Here is a 22,857-nt window from a genome sequence, read left to right as displayed (position 1 = left end):
GCCGTAAAGTCCGGCACATTCCGACCCATCGCGCACGAGCATTACGCCATGGCGGTAATGTAAACTACGCCATGCCGTAAAAGACCCCAAAACGGCCCCTACCGGCATCGTATGCCGCGCAAGGTGCACTACCGCCATCCATCACAGCGGCGACCGTAATTAGCGGTCACCGTAATTAGCAGTCACCGTAAATAAGGGGAACCGGAAGTAGCGTCATCGCACAGGAATGGGAAAGAGCATGGCGGCCATCTTTAAAAACACAATCCATTGCCATCCTCCCCAACCACTCTACATCCAACCCTGAGATCTGTCAAAACCCATTACCCACCCATTTTCCCACTACAAAATGCCAAAAGCTGTCAAAAAAAAGCCTGCGATCGGCAGTGGCAGGACCGCTTCACTCGGGAGGAACTCATTATGCTGGCGGAGACCCTCCAGGAGAATGTGGCGGTGGTCTTCTCCACACAAATGACCAGGCCGGCAATTGCCAAGAAGAAGGCCATATGGGCCCTGGTGGCACAGCGGGTCAGTGCGGTGGGAACCGTACCCCGCAACGCACAGCAGTGTCGAAAGCGGTGGGACGACCTGAGGCTCCGCATCAGGAGCATCCTCTCCGCAAACCGCAACCTGGGCCTGGCAACCGGGGGAGGATCGGATTCGCCAATCAAACTCCAGCCATGGGAGAAAATCTGTGCCTCCACAATCGGCATGGAGAGCATAGAAGGGGTAGGAGGGATGGAGAGAGGAGCACCGACATCAGGCGATGCGGGTAGGTGCCTCAAATCAAGCCATTCAATAGTCACTGAAGTCCATTCATGTGTAGCACAATGTTGCCCTAGAGTGTAAATGCAACACATCAGCAGGAGACTGCCCACAGCCACATCCGACCTCCACCCTGTACACATGTAGTATGCACACCCTAACTGCAGGCACCCACATACCTCCATGCTAAAGCCACAAAAAAAGAAGACAACCTGCATGCCCCTGCCTCAAATGTGCTGCATCTAGTAACCAAAATGATGTCAGTCATCGTGATTCCAATGTCCGCAGACCCATCAATAACACTCTCCCTCCTTTGCTCCACCACAGGCTCAAATTCCAACCCCGAGGATGAGGACACCCCTGTCACAACACCAGCCAAGAGGGCCAAGACCACTGTGCCAACACCCTCCACCTCAGCTGGAGTGATCAAGACACCGCAGCAGCCGAAATCCGTTGCCAGTACACAGGCCGGGCCACTGACAGGCACCACAGCAGGCAGCATGGCAGCAGCAGCACCACACATCCCCACAATCTTCGCCACAGAAGACACAGGTTCTGCAGGAAGCAGTACCATAGGCAAAACTGCTGCCATTGCAGCATGCTCTGAAAGTGACACAGAGGAGCCCGATGTCGGACCCCCCCCACTGACCACCATCATTCCCCCTGTCTGTCCCAGAGCAGCCCCCGTGAGGATCCCACACAGGGGCATTCAGAAGATGAGGACTGGCCATCCACCCCATGCCCTGTCGAAAATCAGCAGGAGGGGAGCAGCCCCTTCGTAACACCATCTGCAATAGGCATGGGCCAGCAAAGCCAACATTCCCTGGAGGAGATAATCACGCGCCAGCAACAACTCTCCTCGCTTATGAATGAGCATGCTGCAGAATGTGGGGGAACAAGGGCAGCTATGGAACAATGTACAGAGACCCTGAGGGCTGAAATGGAGCGGAGCACTGAGACCCTGAGGGCTGAAATGGAGCGGAGCACTGAGACCCTGACGGCTCAAATGCAGTCCTCCTCAAAGGACATGTGTGCGGAACTTGCCGCCGTGCGGCACGTGTTCTCAGAGCTAGCCAACTCCATTCGGGACATGTGTGCACATGAGCAGGCAGGGACCTCCTCTGCTGTCAGTTCCACCCAAAGCAGCCCCATCCGCCGATCGGGGAGGAACCGACGCAGCACAGGCAGGGGTGCCCCGGGAACCGGGAGAGGGGGCTTGCAATAGCGGCTGCCCACCGTTATCAAGCAACATTAGCCACTTAGTCACAGGGTGTGTTGGGGTGTTCAGGGGAGAGGGGGGAGTGGGTGTGTCACAACAATTCACATTTGAAATACACATTTTCACAAATCAAATGTGTGGACATTGTTCATTGCGTATGTGTGCTTTATTGGTGTACAGTCCACAGTGTGCATGTCCCCGACACACACAGTGCCCCAAGTGCCGTCTCCATGCCATACACACCAGCCGTGTGTGCTAGAAGCATTGGTTGATGATATCTTGACGCATTTTACACCCCTCATGTGCATCACCTCCTCCATGAGGTGCGGCCCCATCTGCACCCTCCTCATCCTCATCGTCAGGTGGTTGCAGTTCTGCGTCAGGGGGCAGGGGCACATTTCGTCTGACGCACATATTGTGTAGCATGACACATGCCATGACGATCTTTGCCACCTTCTCATGGCGGTACAGGAGTGCCCCACCAGACCTGCTGAGGCAGCGAAACCATGCCTTCAATAGGCCGAATGCCTGCTCAATGACCACACGGGCACGTGTATGTGCACGATTGAAGTCCTCCTCGTGCTGGTTCTGTGGGTTCCGGAATGGTGTAAGGAGCCACCTCTTCAGGGGATAGCCTGCATCACCTGTATGTGGGCGAGAATGTATGTGTCAGTCATGACGTCTAATTCGAAACTTGATGTGCCACGATGGCTTGCATCCAACTGTTACTTTGGACCACTTCTAAATGCACTAATTGATTCACACTATGCGACCGGTATATGCTCATGGCTCTCATGGCCTGTTTTGCATGCCATCAACCAATGTATGCAGGGGGGTCAAGTGCCTTGTGAGTGCCCATCCACTGTGTTCGTTCATGCCGTTTGTTTTGGTGGCCTGGCACGTGTCCTGTGATGTCAATGCTCACATCATTGCATCATTGCTGTCGGCCTCATCATGACCCCAGTGAGCAATATTGATGTTTATAGGGACATTTTGGGGCCCTGCTGTCTGTGTGATGGTGTGTTGATGTTTCTGTCCGTCATGTGCCTCCTTCGTGCGCAGTTATGGGGGACAGGCCTTTCGGTTGATGGTGTTTGGTGACGTGCATGTAGGTGCATTTCGTTGTAGTCCATGTGGTCAGAATTGGTACAATGCACTTGCAGATGGTTGTGTCATTGTTGGGACACAACCTCATTCACATGGTAGGGCTGCATACATCAGGCATTGGGTTTACTGGTGTTGGGTGAAGTTTGTTTTGCTTTAGGGTATGATCTGGCTCCGTGTCTCTGCTACTCATAGCCAGGTGGAGTGTGCATCATTCCCCCCCCCCTTTCAGGCAGGTGGAGTATGCATCATTCCACCCCTTTCAGCCAGGTGGAGTATGCATAATTCCCCCAACCCTTTCAGCCAGGTGGAGTATGCATCATTCTCCCCCCCTTTCAACCAGGTGGAGTATGCATCATCCCCCCCCCTTTCAGCCAGGTGGAGTATGCATTGGTACGTCGTTCACCTACCCACTTCACATTTCCATGGTCATGACATTAGACTCACCGAGTAGCCAGGATCTTGGGCCTGCATGTCACTCCATGCAGCGTGGTATTGTGGAGTTCCTCAGGACCATTGAATCATGGGTTGCTCCGGGGAATCGGGCACAACAATGTGTGATGATCCTGTTGGAGTCACAGACCATTTGCACGTTGATTGAGTGAAATAGTTTACGGTTGCGGTACGGTACCTCCATGGCATGTGGAACCACCAATTCCACATGGGTGCCGTCGATGGCACCAATGCAACCAGGTATGCCGGCTAGTGCATGGAAACCCACTTTGGTGTTTGTAATCTCCTGGGCAGTCCGTGGTAATGCGATGTGGTCGTCTGTGTGCTTGAGGAGGGCATCGAGCACTTGGATCAGTGTACGTGAAAATAATGGTTGTGAAATGCCATGCAAGTGCCCCACTGTGTGCTGGTAGGTGCCTGTGGCCAGGAAGCGGAGTACAGACACTACCTTCAGCAGGGGAGGGATGGCGGTTGGTGTTTCTATCATGCTGACGATGTCGTCGTGTGTCATGTCTACGATGGCTGTGATGGTGTCCCGGTCCAAACGGTACAGGGTGTGGATCTGCTCAGCAGTGAGATTGAATGGACTGGCTCTGATGCGTGGGATTGGGAGCTGCCTGCGTGGTGGCACTGGCTGTGCTGGTGGGGCTTGCTGGCCCTGCCTTGCCCTCCTTCTCCTCCTGCGTCTCCTCTGTGCTGCCTGTTGTTGTTGTTGTTGTAGCACTTGCATTGCTATCAGGTCCTCCAGCCCCAACATTGCTAGTCCTATTGGTATCATTGTGGAGTGTGACTGGGTGTGGGAAGGGGTGGGGTGTGCTCTTTTTGTACTTCCTGAGTCTGTATTGCCTCCACCTGTGCTGATTATGTGCACCTGTGGCAGCTGGGTTCACTTTACATGGCCATTTACGGTTGGTTCGCGATGGCGTAATTAGCACCATGGCGGTAAGGTACTTAACGGCCTTTGTGATGGCGTTAGGTGCATGTCCGCTTGGGTCATGATCCGCTTAGCTTTGCGCCATGCCGCTATTTACGGCATGGCAGGTCGCGTGCACGCGACCTTGGTGCAGTTAGCGGGAGCGTTAACTACGATGCCGCTAATGGCATCGTAGTTAATGGTCACGGGTCATGATCGGACCTAGCGGAAAATGATGCCGGTAATCATTTACCGGCATCGTTTTTCGCTTACCGCCAGGGTCGTAATGAGGCCCATGGTCTGGGACCTCTGCAAGAGTGAGGTATCGGCTTAAAACACCCTGGTTTGGCCACAAACGCAGTTTTAAACCGCCCAGGAGCACAGTGTCCACGGATACTCGCAGCACGGGTGCGGTCACATGATGACGTCCCCAGACGACCGCAGATAGGACGGCTGTCCTGCGGACACCTATTGCGTGGGAGACGATGTGTGCATGCATTCCAATGTCCGTAGAACAGAGGTGAGGTCCCCGAACTAATTAAAAGTTTGACACATGCGAGCGAACAGGTCCGGACAGGCGTTGTGTCCAGGGGTACAATTGGATCAGGTGTGCATGCATGCCACTGTCATAGAACAGGGGTGGTGTCCCGAGCTAATTAAAAGTGTGACGCTTGCGAACAAACAGGTCCGGACAGGCGCGTTGTCCGGGGCACAATGGGATCAGGTGCAAATGCGTGTCTGTGTCCGTAGGACAGGCCTGGAGTCCCCAAACGAATTAAAAGTGCGATACAACCTGGCAGACATCTGCAGACAGGTGCAGTGTCCGGGGACACAATGGGATGAGGTGCGCATGCGTCCAGGTGTCTGCAGAACAGGGACGGAGTCCCCTAAACTAATTAAAAGTGTGACAGAACTTGGTGGACATCTCTGGACAGGCATGGTGTCCGGGGACCCCCCATTTTGGTTACAGACAGTCTCGCTGTCCGCGGACTCCAACTGGGGCTTTTTGAAGAAATAAAAAAACACACGCACCAACAGTAACACACATACATATTTATTAAGACAAACAAATACAATTCATTAGGAAAGGGATGGGGTAGCAGAATGGGAAACATATATGGCAGAATTGAGGTTTTCTACAGATTGTTCATTAGGGGAGGAAGGGATTGAGGCTTCATCGCAGCGTCTTTGATTTAGGGAATTTGATGGCGATGATTGGTTGAGACAGGGTGAATGGGCACAGGTACAAGTGGGGCAGTGGTATCGGATATTTTCTTTGACATGATTTTTAACAAATGTCATAAACTGTACAAAATTATTGTTCAATTCATCAATTTTTGCAGATAGGTTTCGTAGTCTATTTTCTACATTTAGAGTTAGGGGCTGCATTTGCCCATCTTCTTGGTCATTTAACAGTACTTCAGAGGCAATTCCTTCATTTGCACTATTTACTGTTAAAAAGAAAACCATGTTATAGTAACATGTGAAACATTTTACATCAGTTTTTCAGGTTTAAAAATTTGTTCAGTATCATTAGAGTTGTTTGCTTCACTCATTTCATCATGGGGGAAATGTTGTTCTAACCACTCAAGGGTGCTTACCATTTCTGTTCAAAGAAAGCAATACTGCTATTTGTTACAAGTAATGTACATAAAATAAATTGTAATGTTATAGAAACAAATAGCAAGTACACTATGTTTGTTTATAAATAAACAAACCAACAAACAAACATAGTCTACTTACTACATTTTGTAAGGGTTTCTTCTGAGTATCTGTGAGCTGCTTGAGAGTGTGTACGCAAGGTTGCACTGAGGTAATACTGTTAGATGTACAGTTCACATTTGTGCTTGGTGCATTCTATTTTGTTGTGCAACCTATGAAAATGTACTTCTGGTTTCTTAAGTACAGAACTTGTACACCTATATATTTTTTGGATGTGGTACATATATCTCTTGTTTTTTTAAGTACATGTCTTTGCCCGTTGCAGGATACAACAATGTAAGGTAACTCCTGTGCTTTTGGGTAGTGTGAATGCTGTCCGAAGTCTGCGGACAGTTGCACAGTCCACAGACTCTGTGGCTACCATGTTGGGGGCAGGTGGGTGAGTATGATGTAAGGGTCATGTAGAAAAATTAAGGGTATCCTGGTAAAACCCCATGAAATTCAGTGAAAAAACATTTTTATCGGGACGTTATGGTTAAGTTCCTCTAGTAATAACGCTTTAAGAAAGTTTTTCCTCTGAATTTGTTAGGTTTTTACTAGTTGAACTTAAGCATAACGTCCCTTTAACAAAGATTTTTCACTGACTTTGTTAGGTTTTTATTAGTGCAACTAAACTATAATGTCCCTCTAACAAAGTTTATCAATGATATATATATTAACATTTGTCTGTGGGTTTGTTGCAGGATTTGTAGCTTGGCGAAGCGTTGTTCCTTATACAATTCCATACTGTTTCACCAATCTGCACCACATTTTGCATAGTTACCTGTTAGGACCCTTCGGACATTACTGGCTACATGACATTTGGACACCCCAACCCTTCACCCCGGATTTCAGCAAAAGTTACAATTTGTTTATGACCTATCGACAAAGCCATAAACCATGTTCACTGGGAAGGGAAACAAAATAGTAAATGAGAGGCGAATGGACCTGAAAGGCAAAGGTTAAGGCAGGGAGCATTCCAGAAGTTTCCACATTTTTGCAGCATGGGGTGAAATTACTTTTGCAGAGAATCTTTGCGAGATGGTGCCTGCGGACAAGACATAAACCATGTTCACCGGGAAGGGAAACAAAAAATGTTCTTTCTCAACCAGTCCCGACACAAGGAACAAAATTCAAGGTGCCTATAGGACCTGGAAAACCATTTTTCCAAGGCCATAGGATGCACAGTGTCTGAGATATTTGCACTGCAATGCACCACAACAAACGGCACCACTCCAGGGTGAGGCGGAACAGTGACCTACACAATCATTCATTTTCAACAACAATTGATGAGTGTTATCATGATGTCTACAGAACCTGTTAGGGGAACGGATACTTTTGCGAGTAAATAAATAAAATAAATAAATACACTGATAGCACCATTCTGTGCCTAGAGAACAGTGTTTAACACCAGGGGGGATGTTAAGAATCAGGACCCCCATTATCCCGAAGTCAAAGACTTACAGATAAATAGAATGTAGAGGAGACAATATTGAAGCGTGGGCCTACCTCTAGAATTCTACTTCACTCTCAATCATTTAATAGGAGTGTTCTCCCAGGTGCATAATATGTATTGGTCACAACATCGGAAATTGATAATTCAAAGGAATCACTTTCAGCATTGGACAAAGAGTTAAATACATTTTCTGGGTGTAAACTCAATCTCCAGAAGACACACTCTAATATGGAATGCCCAAACTTTAATGATCTTCAGAAATCAAACATACTTTAAAAATGTAATACCCCACACATTTATATAATTCTTTTTATGAAACTACATAAACACACAGAAGAGACCCACAAGAAATCAATCAATATGCCAGAACGACTGATTCTACCTAAATATGATTTTTTTTGTTTAGCCGCCCGACAGATTACGACCCACAATCAAGCCTCAAAAGTTGCACTCGCCACTGGCGAGTAAGAATCGGTGCACTGCGTGCATTTAGAGAATTGAGGGGGCAAGGGACTTTTTTGGTGTGGCTAACCACAATTTTACATTTTTACACCTGTCCACAACTCTAATTCCAGAGACTTGAATCATAGACTAGTGAATGTATTCGGAGAAGCCAGTCACACGATTCCTGTCCGATATCCTCCAGCGACAGAACCCTGCGCCATGAAAACATGAGGGAGAACATCTGTGCACGAAATGGTGGCTGTGGCTCGTCCTTGGTTTATCCTCTTCTTACTCTCCATGCTAGGCATTAATGAGTGGGGAGATGAGGCTGTCATCCAGATGTAATTGGAAGCAACAGATGCTGAGACTTGTCTTCGGTACATCAGTCCTGTTCAGGCACTCAATGTTAGTCATAACTGGGTGGGGAGACTGGGTGCTATGCAGCTGCATTCTGGGACTTGAATTCCTATAGTCCTGCAGGAGATTTCTGGCTCAAACACACTGGAGTGCAGGACTTTGCAACTTGGAAGTCCCTCTGGCAGTGAAAGAGGTTGCTGGCTCAGAATAACAGAGACCACCTCCCCACAATATTCTCTAAGCCCAAACCCAGATGCATACGTGAGTCATATCTTCTGTGCAATATTCTGGTAAATGGGGTCCATGGATGGTGCAAGACTGGGTGTAGTTCTCATTTCACCTCAAGACTTCTAGATTTTATTAAGCAGCTCAACCGCTTCTCATGTTTATACACGGGCAGAGTAATGGTTGTGTGTGTAACCCTGTAAGACACCATGCTTTGGACACCTCCTCTTTATGAACTGTTGGAATAAATATACTGCTGCAGCACAGAAGTCTGAAGAGCGAGTCAGGAGAGGATTTCACAGGGATTCTAACCCGTCTTTCAGGGGCAGTTGTGATGTTGGTTACACATGTATTCCTGCAGCAAGTGAGCAACCCCCTGAGCTACCATTCTGGGAATCGTGCATGTGCCAAGTATCTCTTCACTGGGTACTTTTTCTATGTTATATATTTATAACTCTTACACAAAAGGTACCCTGGCATGACGTGGTGCCACTGAAGAGCGCTTAATGTGGATTTATCCAGGTCTCCCAAGATTTAGGATAGGTCAAACTATCCTCAAGAAATTGAATGGAACAGTGAAAGGGAAGTCCACTGTTTGGGCCCCTACATATGAAAAGGAACAACCTCTAACCTGCAGAACGCTGAGGAAGACAAAGGTTTCTCTTTGAAAAGTAATTCTTGACCAAAAAGCCCTTCCCTCAAATGAGGAGGCAACGCACCCCTTCACTTTGGGGACCATATGAAACAGCATATTAACAAAGACAACAGGATGTGGGCATCATCACGGTACACATTCAAGATTCTGGTGCACAATTCTGCAAATGTACGGCAGAAGGTGCATTTTCAGTTATTCCAAAGTGCCCCGCTCCCCCATGCTCAGTAACAAGATGCACCCCATATTGAAGAAAAGGATGCACATTAAAATGCCTGGAGACAGAGGCATTCACTGCCTAAATGAAGCAGGAGCAGGGCAAGGCACAGTGGGCAAGGGTAATTTGCAACCCTTCTGTGCAATTATTCCTCCCTAACACCAGCAGCAGTATGAACTACTATTCCGCGTGCATTTGCATCTCGTTTCAGAGAGAGGATATGAAAATGCTGGTTTAGATTATTATATTCTGGATACGAGGTAGAAACAAATTACTAGGTGCGATAACATTTTTATTATATGCGATACATTTAATTTCATGTGTCCTTTTTTACTGCCTCAGATTCTCTATGGTTTAATTGGGCCCTGGACCCTAAAAATACCTTCTGAATACTTGGAATTACTGCAGTATGTAATATTGTCACTGTTTATTGCTAAATGCATAGTGGTGCCTTGGTCTCCAGCTCAGTCGTGTCTTTTATGAATATATTATCCATTCTTTGCTATCTAGTTACTTTGCTATCACTTACTGTACTTCAGTAAAACACTACCACTCTTTTTACCCATCAGTATCTAGCCTAATTGTGTAAGGTAGCCATTTTGGCACTCAGTGTTAGGGTGTAAGTTAGCTATACTCGAGAGGAAGCCTATATCAAGTAAGGTAGCCCAACTTCACAGCCAAACTGTTGGTACAGCCTTTATACTCCCCTGCTGCGCTCTGAGATATAACTGCGCTGTGCCCTATAGTTGGCCACTGTGTTCTTCACCATAGCTAGGTTGTGTTGAACATTGTCACGCCCTATAAGAGCCTTCATTGAGCAATACGGGAAGTAAGCACAACCATTGCTGAGCTCCAGAAGCCTAGCCATTCTTACACTACTACTGCCATGTAAACGATGCTAACATAGCATCTGTGCAGAATTGTGCCACCCTATACAGTCAGCCATTGTGAGAAGCTTCACAGCTAGCCACTGTACTGAATTGTGGAAGGAAATGTTGCACCTACATGAACACTAGAGGGCAGACATCATGCAGGATTTAGATGTAGGTTGTGGGAAAGAGATATGTTGCACACAATGTATTTTGGGGTAGGAAATGTGTTACGATAGACCTTTCAGGAAGATTAGCAATATGTCATAATTAGACAGAATTGAGAATTTTAGGCATGCCTCACATTTAGATAGAATTGTGAAAACGAACACTGTGTCACATTTAGAGAGAATTGAGAAAATTAGCACTGTGTTACATTTAGATAGGATTGTGAAGATTATCCACCTAGAAGAACTTTGAGTACCCAATGCACTAACCACCCCTCTCCTGCTCCTTCCTACACACCTTCATTCTAATATACATGCCCATCGGCTATCCAAACTACATACAAACACACCCAACATAACTGACATTCAACAACACAACATCCCAGGCACTGGACCTCACCCTTCCGTATACAACAAGCCAGTGCAGGCAATCCACCCATCTGTAACCCAACACACACAGAGGCGCCTGTTTCTACTGGTTCTGGACCCACCCTATCCCTCCACCCTCATGAGCCAACCCAGTCCTCTTTCTTGCAGAACCACGTGAGTGCCTGGAGAATGCCCCTGGGCAGTAGCCGTGTGCGGTATAAATTAACATAACATATAAGAATAGCAGAATTTGCAGCGTCTGGTTTTCCTTTTTTCCTAGGCCATGTAATGAGTTGTGTGACGTCACCATCCTTTCTTGCATGAATCTCATAATTAGGCTCCGGTTTCCATTTCTGTTGACATTCATGTGCTAATTCCTCAACAGCAGCTGTTTATTCAGTAGTACTTTGCATCCTTCACTGCACTTCTGCTCCCTCTACTTGTCTTCTTTGTAGGTTTATTTTCTTAATGTTTCTGTTGCATTATTTTTTTTTCTACTAGGGTTAGTATTTCCCAGTTATATTCGATAGAGAGGAAGAACCTAAAATCAGGGCATAATGGGGTAATATGGACCATCTGGAGTTGGAGCAAATCAGTTTCTTTTCACCGTCCTGCACTGTGTGCACCATGTCCAACCCAGCAGCTTTTAGGGCTGTTTCTATTTTGATAACTGCTTTTGTGGGCCAGTAATTACTGTTCACAAAGGCGTAGCACTAGAGCGGAACAGGGTTTATTTATGAAGGCTCAGCACTGTTGCAACCATCCTTGGTCGAAAATCTTGCGTGTGGTCTCCAATATTGCCTCAAGACTGATACTGGATTGAGGGGGCTTAGACACTGGGCCTCATTACGGCTTTGGCGGTAGCCATGCCCTTGAAAAGGGCATGGCTGCCACCAAAACTGGGTCCAGGTCCAGGTTCCCTGAATCGGGAATTACCGGGCCATTCCGTGTTTGGAGGGCCCAGAAATTCCTCCTTCAGGGAATCTGGGCCCGGACCTTCCCCATTCCCATTTGAGCCCCCATAGGGCTCAATGGGAATGGGTGCAGGGAGCTAACAACGGGTTGATTACGACGGGCCCGTTGTTAGCTCCCTGGTCCCCTCGCGGGACCCGGTAAGGAGGTCTGGTAAAACCAGACGTCCACATCGGGTCCCGTGAGGGGACCTCGTAATGAGGCGGAATGGGTTTAACGGGTCTGCATCCATTAGCGGCACCATTGTGCAGCTTGGAGACATGACTGAAGCTTTTCCCCACACACGGTTTCTCTCCAGTGTGGGATTTGTGGTGAGACCTCAGGTTTGATGCCCGAGTAAAGTGCTTGCCAAATTCCATACACCCAAAGGGCTTCCCCCCAGTATGGATTTTTAGATGGGGGCTCAGGGATAAGGGGGCCATAAAGCATTTCTTGCACTCTGTGCATTCATAGAGCTTCACCCCTGTATAGATTCTCTGATGCTTGTACAGACACGTCCTACTATTAAAGCTTTTCTCACACTCTGTACACGGATATGGTCACTTCCCAGTATGTCTCTTGATGTTTGTACAAATGTCCCCACTTGGTGCAGCTTTTCTCTCACTCCATACACTGGTATGGCAGCTCCCCAGTATGGATCTTCTGATGGTGGTACAGAGTTGAGCTTTTAGTGAAACTTCTCTCACACTCCGTACACTGGTAGGGTCGCTCCCTCGTATGGCTCTTGTAATGCTGGTGCAGATTTGAGCTTTTAGTGAAGCTTTTCTCACACTCTGAGCACTGGTATGGTCGCTCCCCAGTATGGCTCTTCTGATGATGGTGCAAATTTGAGCTGTTAGCGAAGCTTTTCACACACTTCGTACACTTGTATGGTTTCTCTCCAGTGTGGGATCTATGATGAATCCTCAGGGTTGATCCTCGATTAAAGTGCTTACCACATTCTGTGCACCCATAGGGCCTTTCCCCAGTATGAATCCTAAAATGCCTGATCAGAGTTGAGTGGTCCTTGTAGCTTTTCTTGCACTCTGTGCATACATGTGGCTTTTCCCTGGTGTGGCTCGTCTGATGTCGGTGCAGATTTGCCCTCACAGTGAAGCTTTTCTCACACTCTGTACACTGGTGTGGTCGCTCCCCAGTATGGACCTTCTGATGCTGATACAGAATTGAGCTCCGAATGAAGCTTTTCTCACACTCTGTGCACTTGTATGGTCGCTCTCCAGTATGGCTCTGTTGATGGAGGCGCAGGGCTGAGCTCACAGTGAAGCTTTCCGCACACTCTGTACACGGGTATGGCCAATCCCCAGTATGGCTCTGTTGATGGAGGTGCAGTGCTGAGCTCCCAGTGAAGCTTTTCTCACACTCTGTACACTGGTATGGTCGCTCTCCAGTATGGCTTTGTTGATGGAGGTGCAGTGCTGAGCTCACAGTGAAGTTTTTCTCACACTCTGTACACTGGAATGGTCGCTCTCCAGTATGGATCTTCTGATGCCGGTACAGATTTGAGCGCTGAGTAAAGCTTTTCTCACACTCCGTACACTGGTATGGTTTCTCTCTGGTGTGGGATCTATGGTGAGTCTTCAGGTTTGATGCACAATTGAAGCGTTTACCACATTCCGTACAGCCAAAGGGCGTTTCCCCAGTATGGATATGTTGATGACTGCTCAGGGCGGAGTGGCGACTGAAGCTTTTCTCACACTCTGTACACCGATATGGTTTCTCTCCGGTGTGTGATCTCTGGTGAGTCTTCAGGTTTGGTGCGCAATTAAAGTGCTTACCACATTCTGCGCACCCATAGGGCTTTTCCCCAGTATGGATCCTAAGATGTGTGATGAGAGATGAGCGGTCCCTGAAGCATTTCTTGCACTGTGTGCATTCATAGGGCTTCTCACTCATATCGCTCTTCTAATGCTGGTGCGATGTGAGCTCTGAGTGTAGCTTTTCGCACACTCTAAACACTTGAACGGTCTTTCTCCAGTGTTGGATCTCTGATGTATTCTCAGATGTGATTCCTGATTAAAGTGCTCATCACATTCCATGCACTTGTGGACTTTCTCCAGAACACGCATCTCATGGCTGCTTACTCTCTGTTGAAAGAAGCATAGGTTCCACATATTATTTCATATCACTGTACAGACTAAATATCAATAGACTCAGGGCACAGCCATTAATTATAACTTTACTCCCCACTCACAAACTCACTGAGTGATCCCGAGTGAAGCCATTAGTGTCTTCCCTCAGATGAAATTTAAGAGTGAAAAGCAGAGGCTTGAAAACTCAGGTCAGTCCATTCCTCAATAAATATATAAATACAGCCCCTCCAGAGCCCTCACCAATCAGCAGAGAGAAATGGACAATAAATACTTGCTGGGGGAATATGCCCCAGATTTATATGTGCAATATTCTGAACACCTTCTAATCAAATGTCCCCCTCCCCACACCGTGGATGATGAGTACACCCATGGGCTGAACATAGATTTACTAAAGGGTGGAGTTATCGACTGCAGGGATATACTCTAAGTAGGGGCTTGGAGTGAAATCTGATAGACAATGAGAGCGAAACCCGGGCTGTCTCTGAACACCAGAGTGGAATTATGCTGCAGTTGATAGATGTTGCCCCCAACTTTTTACACCCCTGTAGTGTCCCTATTGACCAGCATTCCATGGGGTGGAGTGGCAAGGCATGGGGGAACTATACACAACACACAAAATAAAGCAAGCCACCCCCATGAGGAATAGTTGTCTCCATTCCTCCCTCACCATCCACACTACCGCCCTAGTGGTGTGACTCCCTGGGAGTGCAGGAGATCGTAAAATCTGATAGATTGTAAGATCTGAGGATTCTATGATGATCTCAGGATCCACAGCTCTCAGAAGGAGACAGAATCACGGCTCTTGCACTGTAGGGGATTTGGCCAGGGTTCATCCTTCGAGTCTTAGGCGACCCAGGGCAGGTTGAGTAAACAGTGAGTTCCCCTCCTGTGATGTTACTGCAGCTGGTAATGAATTCCATAATCTTTTACTGTGATGTCACAGCAGGAGGATAAGGCATTTGGGAAAGGAAATAGTTGTTAATGCCTTTTATTGGATGCGATACACCACAAAACTATTAGTGATTATGTTGTGGCACGATGGTATACTGGATGCGTGCTCTCCCCTCTGCTATCACTCATGTCAAACAGTACGCTATCATGCAAAACACACATTCAATTAATAAAACACAAGTAAATATTTCAAAACTGCATGTTCAAGTGCTTATTCAGATGTCAAATACAGGTCAATAGTAGTGTGGGGGAAGAAAGTGAATGTGGAGTATGGTGCTAGAGAGAACAGCCAAATGTGTATCGGAAGGCAGGGGCAAGCAACCTCTGGACAATGTATTATTTTATAAATGAAGAATGAAAAACTTTATGGTGGAAAAAAGAGATCAATTCTACTCTGGCTACTCGCTGAGATAAAAGTGTGTGCATCATAGCAAAGGGTGCATCGTGTGTCAGCCGATATTACAAACATAGATGACAAGTGCTGCAAAAGTACTGCCAAGGTACACAAAAGTGCAAAGCAAGTGATAGTTGCATCAGATGGTAGAAAAGAAGATAAAGCCTGGTTGTTATAATCTACCCAAGCTCACCCTTAGACAGAAGAGACCTCCTTTCAGACCTCCCATTTCTAAAAACATTTCTTATTTAATAATTGATGTCACAGTCCGACCTCCCTCCATGCTACCAAATCAAATTTAATCTAAAGAGATCCCTTGCACTGAACCGGATCCATGTCCTGCCTGGAATCTCTATTCTCTATTCCATATCGGATCTTACCCATTTCTCCAACAATTTCCCAGGATATCCGGCCCAAGGATCTCAGACAAGCTTACAATTTACAGCCTCCACAATACCCAATCCCTTTCCGCGTCATTGTGGTCAGGAAGTTATTCCAGCAATCCTTCCTGTATTCCAATGGGTTACCAATATTAATATGGTTTGCACAAAAATGACAAAAATAAATGTGTGCTCTTGGATGGCAGCTAATCTTGCCCTGAGATATTTCTACAACATTAGTAACAGAAGTGTCTCATCCTTTCACATTCTACGAGAACATGTGCAAATATTCCCTTTTCTTGGCATCTGGAACAATTACTCTTTTTACTGGTCCTGAATTTTGCATTTTGAGGGTCTTTAAAAAGGCCCATTTAAAATGAATACTAGATGCAATGTTTTCAGAAGGGATTCTTCTCACAGGAGTTCTCGCGTCTCTCATAAACCCTTTTGCTGTTATCTATTCACTTCGTTCATTCAAGATTACATATTTAAAGTGAAACATCACAAGATTTATTTAGACTTGCAACCAGGTCAGTATATCATAGAGACACTTATTAGGCCAAAGTTAAAGAGGGGCTGGCCATGGCCATGCTGGCAGAAATACTACTGGGAGCACCGCGGAAGGTCATTGGAGATACACATTAATCTGCTGGTTGAACCAGGTGCACCCACTTAATGAGCTACATATGACCAGTCCCAAAGGGGAGGTAGGGCATTTGCAGATGGAAGCTTTTTTTGTTATTTAAGGAGGAGTCAGTCTTGCAGCCTGGTCAATATATATGCATTTATATCGGCCGGAGGATAGCTCAGGGGCAAAGCGTTTTGTCTTGGAAGCAAGACAAGGCAGAGCAACACAGGTTTGAATCCCGGTACTTTGCTTAGAGACTGGTCTCCAGGATTAAGTGTGTTATAAAAGATGAATTCATTTATATTCTTAAATTACATGCTCCTTTTATGGGATAATTCATTCATATTAGTTTTCCGCTCCAGGTAGAACTCCTGCCAGGAGAGAAAAGGGGCATCTATACTTAATTCACTAAAGTAGGAAGATACCAGCAGGGCCAGTTCTCTGTACCATCTACTTTTGGAGAAGCATCCAGCATGCAAGGCTGCGAGATTCAGTAATGTCACCTCCTGCGCCCCATTAAACTGAATTTTTGCCCACAACCTGTAAACCGCCAATCTCCAAAATGACATCAGAGAAGGGAGCCCCAGTTCCAGCCGTATGGTATCTACTGGTACCTTTGACGGTAGACCTACTAGGGCTCGCAAAATCTTTGCCTCCAATTTTGGGAGCGAATTAACTAATCACGTGGGAAAAACCTCTAGAGCATACAGGATAATAGAACACCTATATGCACTGATCTTCGTCTCCATAGACCGCCCCCCATGGAGATATATGGTTCTCTTTAAGACCAACCATTGCTTCCATACTTTATTACCAATGGATTGGTATATGTGTGCCGAGGTCATTCTAGGTGTAATACTCACTCCCAAATATTTGTACTCTTCCACTTGTTCCAGGGGTACCCCAGCTAACTTCCAGTGAAAAGGTAACACTTGATTCGCCTTTTTTCCAACAATCATTATCTTTGTTTTTGTAGGATTGGGGCTCAATCCCAGCTCTTTTGCATAAACATTGAGGGCCTCTAATGAGCGTTGCAACTCTATGGGTGTTAGGTCTAAAATGACTGTATCATCTGCATATGTAATACAATGAAGTACATCATTGGCGTAATGAGGTGGAAGGTTACGTATGCCTCTAAGGGCCGCTACTTACTCAGAATAAAGTGAACAATAGGGGGGGGGCAGTGGGCATCCCTGCTTAAGCCCTCTGTTAGTATCAAAGGGCACAGAAAGGGTACTGTCCTGAGATATGCTTACCCTAAGCTCTGTGTCAGTATAGAGTGCTTAAATAAAATACAACAGTGGTGGTCTCTACCCCGCCCTTCACCTTATTACACTGACAGTTATTAAGAAGCATGGGAATCATAAAGCACTGGATAATGGCAGATATTACTGTAGAAAGGCATGCTAAATTAGGAACATTGGCAGAATGGTTTATTTAAGGTAGCTAGCTATACTGTGGGAAGATTCTGCCCCCCACCTGGGCAACATGTAAGGGAAAGGTTCTGGTGTACTTTATCTTGTATATTACATCCCAGTACAAATATGTTCAAAATTGCTCTGCTTCGTTTTCTACAGGACCCTCTACCCCAGAGTACCTGGGAAGTGTGAGAAACCTGAAGATGCCTCACTCACTAGTCCCTGGTAAACTGTCATCCAGGTGGGCAGGACACAGCCACCGCTATTGAATCTAGTTCCTCAGGATGGACCAGTGAGGGAGGATCACCTGGATGGAAGTGGGACACCTAAGGGTGACACGTGGTATCCCCTTCCTTATGACACTTTTTCGCCATCCTTCCCAGTAGGATACTTAGAAACACTATCCCCCCCTTTTCCTATACAAACACTTTCTCACAGCGTGAACTACAACAGACTAATACCCCAGCGTTTACCTGACATGTCGGAACACAAAGGTCAGGCAGAGTCAGGCAATTCCCGACAACTACACACACCTGACTACCCTTTCTCTTCCCGATAGGGATAAAAGACAGAGTACAAGAGCACACTCTGAGCAAGGCCAAACTGCACTGATAGCGGGGAGATGTGGTTGCCATCGTGGTACCGTCCTTGACTCCAGCGACAAAGGAACCGCCAACTAGTCCAGCACAGCCACTGAGCCGGAAGAACCGGATAGTCGACCGGACTGTGTTAGGCTCAAGGTTGCAGTGGCAACATTAAGAAGATAGACAAGAGGTCTTTTTTTAACAAACTTGGTACCAAAGATAGAGTGTTCTGGCACCACGTGGGCGCTCAGTCGAAGGTCTCCTGGCTGGTACCCGTCTCCTGAACAACAAGACTGTGTTAAACATTGTTAGTAAAGAAACTACGAGTACCAAGAGGCCGCAGGGAAGGCCAGTATAAGGTGTTTAGGTGGCCATACAAGAGTCCAGCCAAATTGCTTGTACAATCGAAAGTCCTTGACACATCGCAGATTTTTTGATATTGTGAAATGGGCGTTTGCGCCTGGCTGAGGGGAACACCGTACGAACTGTGATGGTATGAAGTCTGCGCTTGCTGGAGGCTAACCGAGTGACCCGGCGAGACGCGATCACCCTTCGGAAGTCTCTGTTTAAAATTGGAAAAGTGCTTTGGGAGGTCTGAACGCGGATGATGGGAACCTAACGTGAACATTGTGCGATTGTTTAAAAAGACATTAAGACTTTTAAATATTACAAATGAAAAGATGATTGAAAGGCAGTAGTGAACCCGACGGAGGGACGTCAAGAGAAAAGAATAGGGAAGTGAATCCCACTCTGAAGAAGCTAAGTGAAATACATTGTGACAATTTTGAACCCGACCGAGGGATATCCACAGTGAGTGATTGTCTGAGCCTGACTGATGGAGGCTGACGACAGAGACGGATCAGGGTCCGGCTGAAGGGGATTCAAGTGTAAAGGGTAATCACCTGATATGAAGATTAACAGAAGGGACGTTTTGTTTTGTTGCTTTGGTGTATCAGGCCGTCTGAAGCAAGAGACTCTGGCACGAAGGCCCTGATACAGAGAAAAGGAACTGTAAGCTTGTACCAGAGAAGTCCAGCAGTGTGCTGTGCTCCAGAGCCCAATCTTGTCCCGTGCTAAAAACGTGGGAAAGGGAGACCCCGGACATAACATCCTGACTTATCATTTCATGAACACTTCTTTCTTTTCTTGCAAATATTATCCCACACTTTGTAGCATAGCGGAAAGGATTAGCAATAGGTTTTTCTGTATAGGCCCTTTTTTTTACTAGACTCCACTAGCACTGTATTATTCATATTATTTGATGATTGTAGCTTGCTCCCATCTTAGATTTAGGTTTAGATTAGGCATTTATTTCACCCATTTTACAGTTTAATAAATACCCTTTAACTGTTATCATTTGTGTCTGTCTTACTTTGATGCCATGTCTTCCTTACATATGGTGCTATAATGGGTTTCGATTCAACTGATAAAAATTGAAATCCATGCTGATAATTGTTGCACCACCAGGAGGGGAAAACAGAATCATTGAACTCCTTGACACTGACCGCTTATCCACACTAAAAGAGGTGTTGTTCTCCCGACTTTGGGTCCCGACTGGTCAACAGGATTTGTTCTTTAAGACTCTGTTATTATTGGACACTCTGCCTCTCTCACATTATAATATACAACAGTGGGATCGAATAGCACTGAAAGTTCGACGCACATTTACCCAATTGTCATCTGTCGCAGGGCCATCAGGGTTAGAGATTAACCAACCAAAACCCATTCCTTCGGCAGACTCGGGAGTATCAGAAGACTCCAAGACCTTATCCGACAGAGTTGAGAGTTGTTTCTGTTCTGATTCATCCACTGAAGGAACCCTTACACACCTGGAAACAATGGCTGTCCTAGCCTATATCATCGCCCAGTTAGCGGCCCATCAGATGCAGGTTGAATCTAGACTCCCCTCTATTACCCAGAACACCCTGTCAAATAATTCCTTCCTCCTTTGCCATTCTCTTTCATCCTTTAATCCCCGAATCAGAGCCCCCTTAATCCTAACACGTGGGTCAAAAGGAATACTTTAGAAGCCAGCATTCAAGGACTTTCATATCTGTACCCCAATAGCAGGGCAGTCTTTTGGGGTAATCATGTGAGAAATAGCAAGCAAAAATGAGTTATCCCATATAAGAAGCCCGCAATATTAGAATATAAATTAAATCATCTTTTATAACAGGCTTAATACTGGAGACCAATCTCTAAGCACAGGACCGGGATTCGTACCTATGGTGCTCTGCCTTGTCTTGCTTCCAAAACAAACGTGTTGTCCCTGAGCCATCCTCGTGGCCGATATAAATGCATATATATTGACCAGGCTTCAATAATGACTCCTTCTTAAATAAAATAAAAAAGCTTCCATCTGCAAATGCCCTACCTCCCCTTTGGGACTGGTCACATCTAGCTCATTATGTGGGTGCATCTGGTTCAACCAGCAGATTAATGTGCATCTCCAACGGCCTTCCGCGGTCCTCCCAGTAGTATTTCTGCCAGCATGGCCATGGCCAGCCCCTCTTTAACCTTGGCCTACTAAGTGGTTCTATGATAAACTGACCTGGTTGTAAGTCTAAATAAATATTGCAATGTTTCACTTTAAATATGTGATCTTGAATGAATGTAGTGACAGTAACCTGTACATTTTGACACACAAATAGGAATTTAAGGAAAGTAGTCATCAGCAAATTAATTCATCATTTAAAGTTAAATTGCTCTTATCCTATTTAGGTTGTCTGCTTTGTTTTTGCTGTGGCCTGAGACAATGGGCCTCATTACACGGAAGGCGGTATTGATTGAACGTTACCGGTAATGTATTACCGGTAATGTTAAATCCCTATGTGGATCACGACCCGGCACACCGCTATTAGCGGCACAGCTAATTACGGTGCCACTAATAGCGGGCAGGCCGCGTGTGCGCGACCCTTCATTCCGTTAATTACGCCATGCCGCTATTAGCACAGCATCACAAGGCCAGTGCACATGCAAATAGCGGCATGGTAAATCCCCTAAAACCCCTTACCGCCATGGTGCAAATACCAGCATCGCAGACCACCCGTTAAGGGAAATGGGCAGTGTACCCACCTGCCACAGGTGGACCAAATCAGCACAGGTGAAGGCAATGGAGACTGTGGCAGCTCAAAAGGAGCACACCACACCCCTTCCCACATCCCTCCCCACACCAAGATGGTTCCGATACTGGCAGCATTACATGGCCTGGAGGACCTCATTGCAGCGCAGCTGCTACAACAACAGGCAGCACAAAGGAGCCGCAGGAGGAGGAGGAGGGGAAGACAGGCACAGCAGGCACCACAACGGCACCTAATCATACCACAGAGGCACCCACCAGTACCCAGGACCAGAGCCAGTCCATTCAACCTGACCCCTGAGCAGATACACACCCTGTACCATCTGGACAGGGCTCCCATCACCAGCATTGTGGACATGATCCACGACGACATTGCGAGCCTCATAGATATCAGAACTGCCATCCCCCCGCTACTGAAGGTGGTGAGTGTGCTCCACTTCCTGCCCACAGGCACCCATCAGCATACAGTGGGACAGATGCATGGCATCTCACAACCAGTATCCTCACGCACGCTGAACCAGGTACTCGATGCACTCCTGAAGCATGCACCTGAACACATATCCATGCCACAGACTGCCCAGGAGATTGCAAACACAAAAGTTGGCTTCTATTCACTGGCAGACATTCCAAGTTGCATCGGGGCCATCGACTGTACCCATGCGGAATTGGTGGTCCCACATCACAATGAAGCAGTGTACCGAAACAGGAAGCAATTCCACTCTATCAATGCCCAAATGGTATGTGATGCCAGCAAGATAATCACACATTGCTGTGCCAGATTCCCAGGATCAACACATGATTCCATGGTTCTGCGGGACTCAAGTATGCCACGCTACATGGAGCGACACACCGGACAACGTACGTGGCTACTTTGTGAGTAGCAGGGCAAGCACATGGCAGCGTGATTTTGGGGGGGGGGAGAGATACATACTCCAACTGGGTGTGAATGGGGGGGGGGATACATACTCCAACTGGGTGTTGACTGGCGTCCGTAGGGAAAATGGACATACAGATGTACGCCAATGTCCTTCAGGGAAGGCCACGATGTACCTGAGAAGAATCCACATGCAATTTGAAGGTGCACGACTATGAGAACAATGCAGGCTGCAAAATATTACACATCCATCCCCATTGCACATCATGCCACGCCACATATTACACAAATCATCAACATGGCGTCAAGATGGTAATACAGAATCAGCGCATCACAGCATCAATCCAGCAATGTACCCTTGAATGCATGCAAAGGGAACACCCCTAGACATGGCACTGAACCACACACCTATAGCACCACGGAAGTGATGCTTCACAGCATGGCAACATTGGTGTCAGAATGTCAGTACACAAGCAGTGTGCTACAAAATATGCCTGGCCCAGGGACACCTAAGACCTGGCCACACCCAGGACATGTGAAAACTACTGTTGTAGGCATTATTGTGCCATTTCTACTTGC

The 22,857-nt window shown here is 46.7% G+C and overlaps 1 protein-coding gene across 1 annotated transcript in view; it reads right to left on the bottom strand.

Moving 5' to 3' along the window:
• Positions 1–7,835: 7,835 nt before the first annotated feature.
• The window catches only part of LOC138489319 (zinc finger protein 271-like), a 49,362-nt gene continuing 34,340 nt past the window's right edge, over positions 7,836–22,857 (bottom strand). The window contains exon 2 of the mRNA XM_069617019.1: positions 7,836–13,964. Coding sequence (XP_069473120.1) covers positions 12,481–13,773 — 1,293 coding nt within the window. The 5' untranslated portion in view covers positions 13,774–13,964 and the 3' untranslated portion in view covers positions 7,836–12,480. The remainder of the gene's footprint in view (positions 13,965–22,857) is intronic.

Source organism: Ambystoma mexicanum, chromosome 9 (assembly GCF_040938575.1).
Source record: "Ambystoma mexicanum isolate Mex_15411 chromosome 9, UKY_AmexF1_1, whole genome shotgun sequence".
In the NCBI taxonomy this organism is placed as follows: domain Eukaryota; kingdom Metazoa; phylum Chordata; class Amphibia; order Caudata; family Ambystomatidae; genus Ambystoma; species Ambystoma mexicanum.
This window is presented reverse-complemented; position numbering and strand designations above follow the sequence as displayed.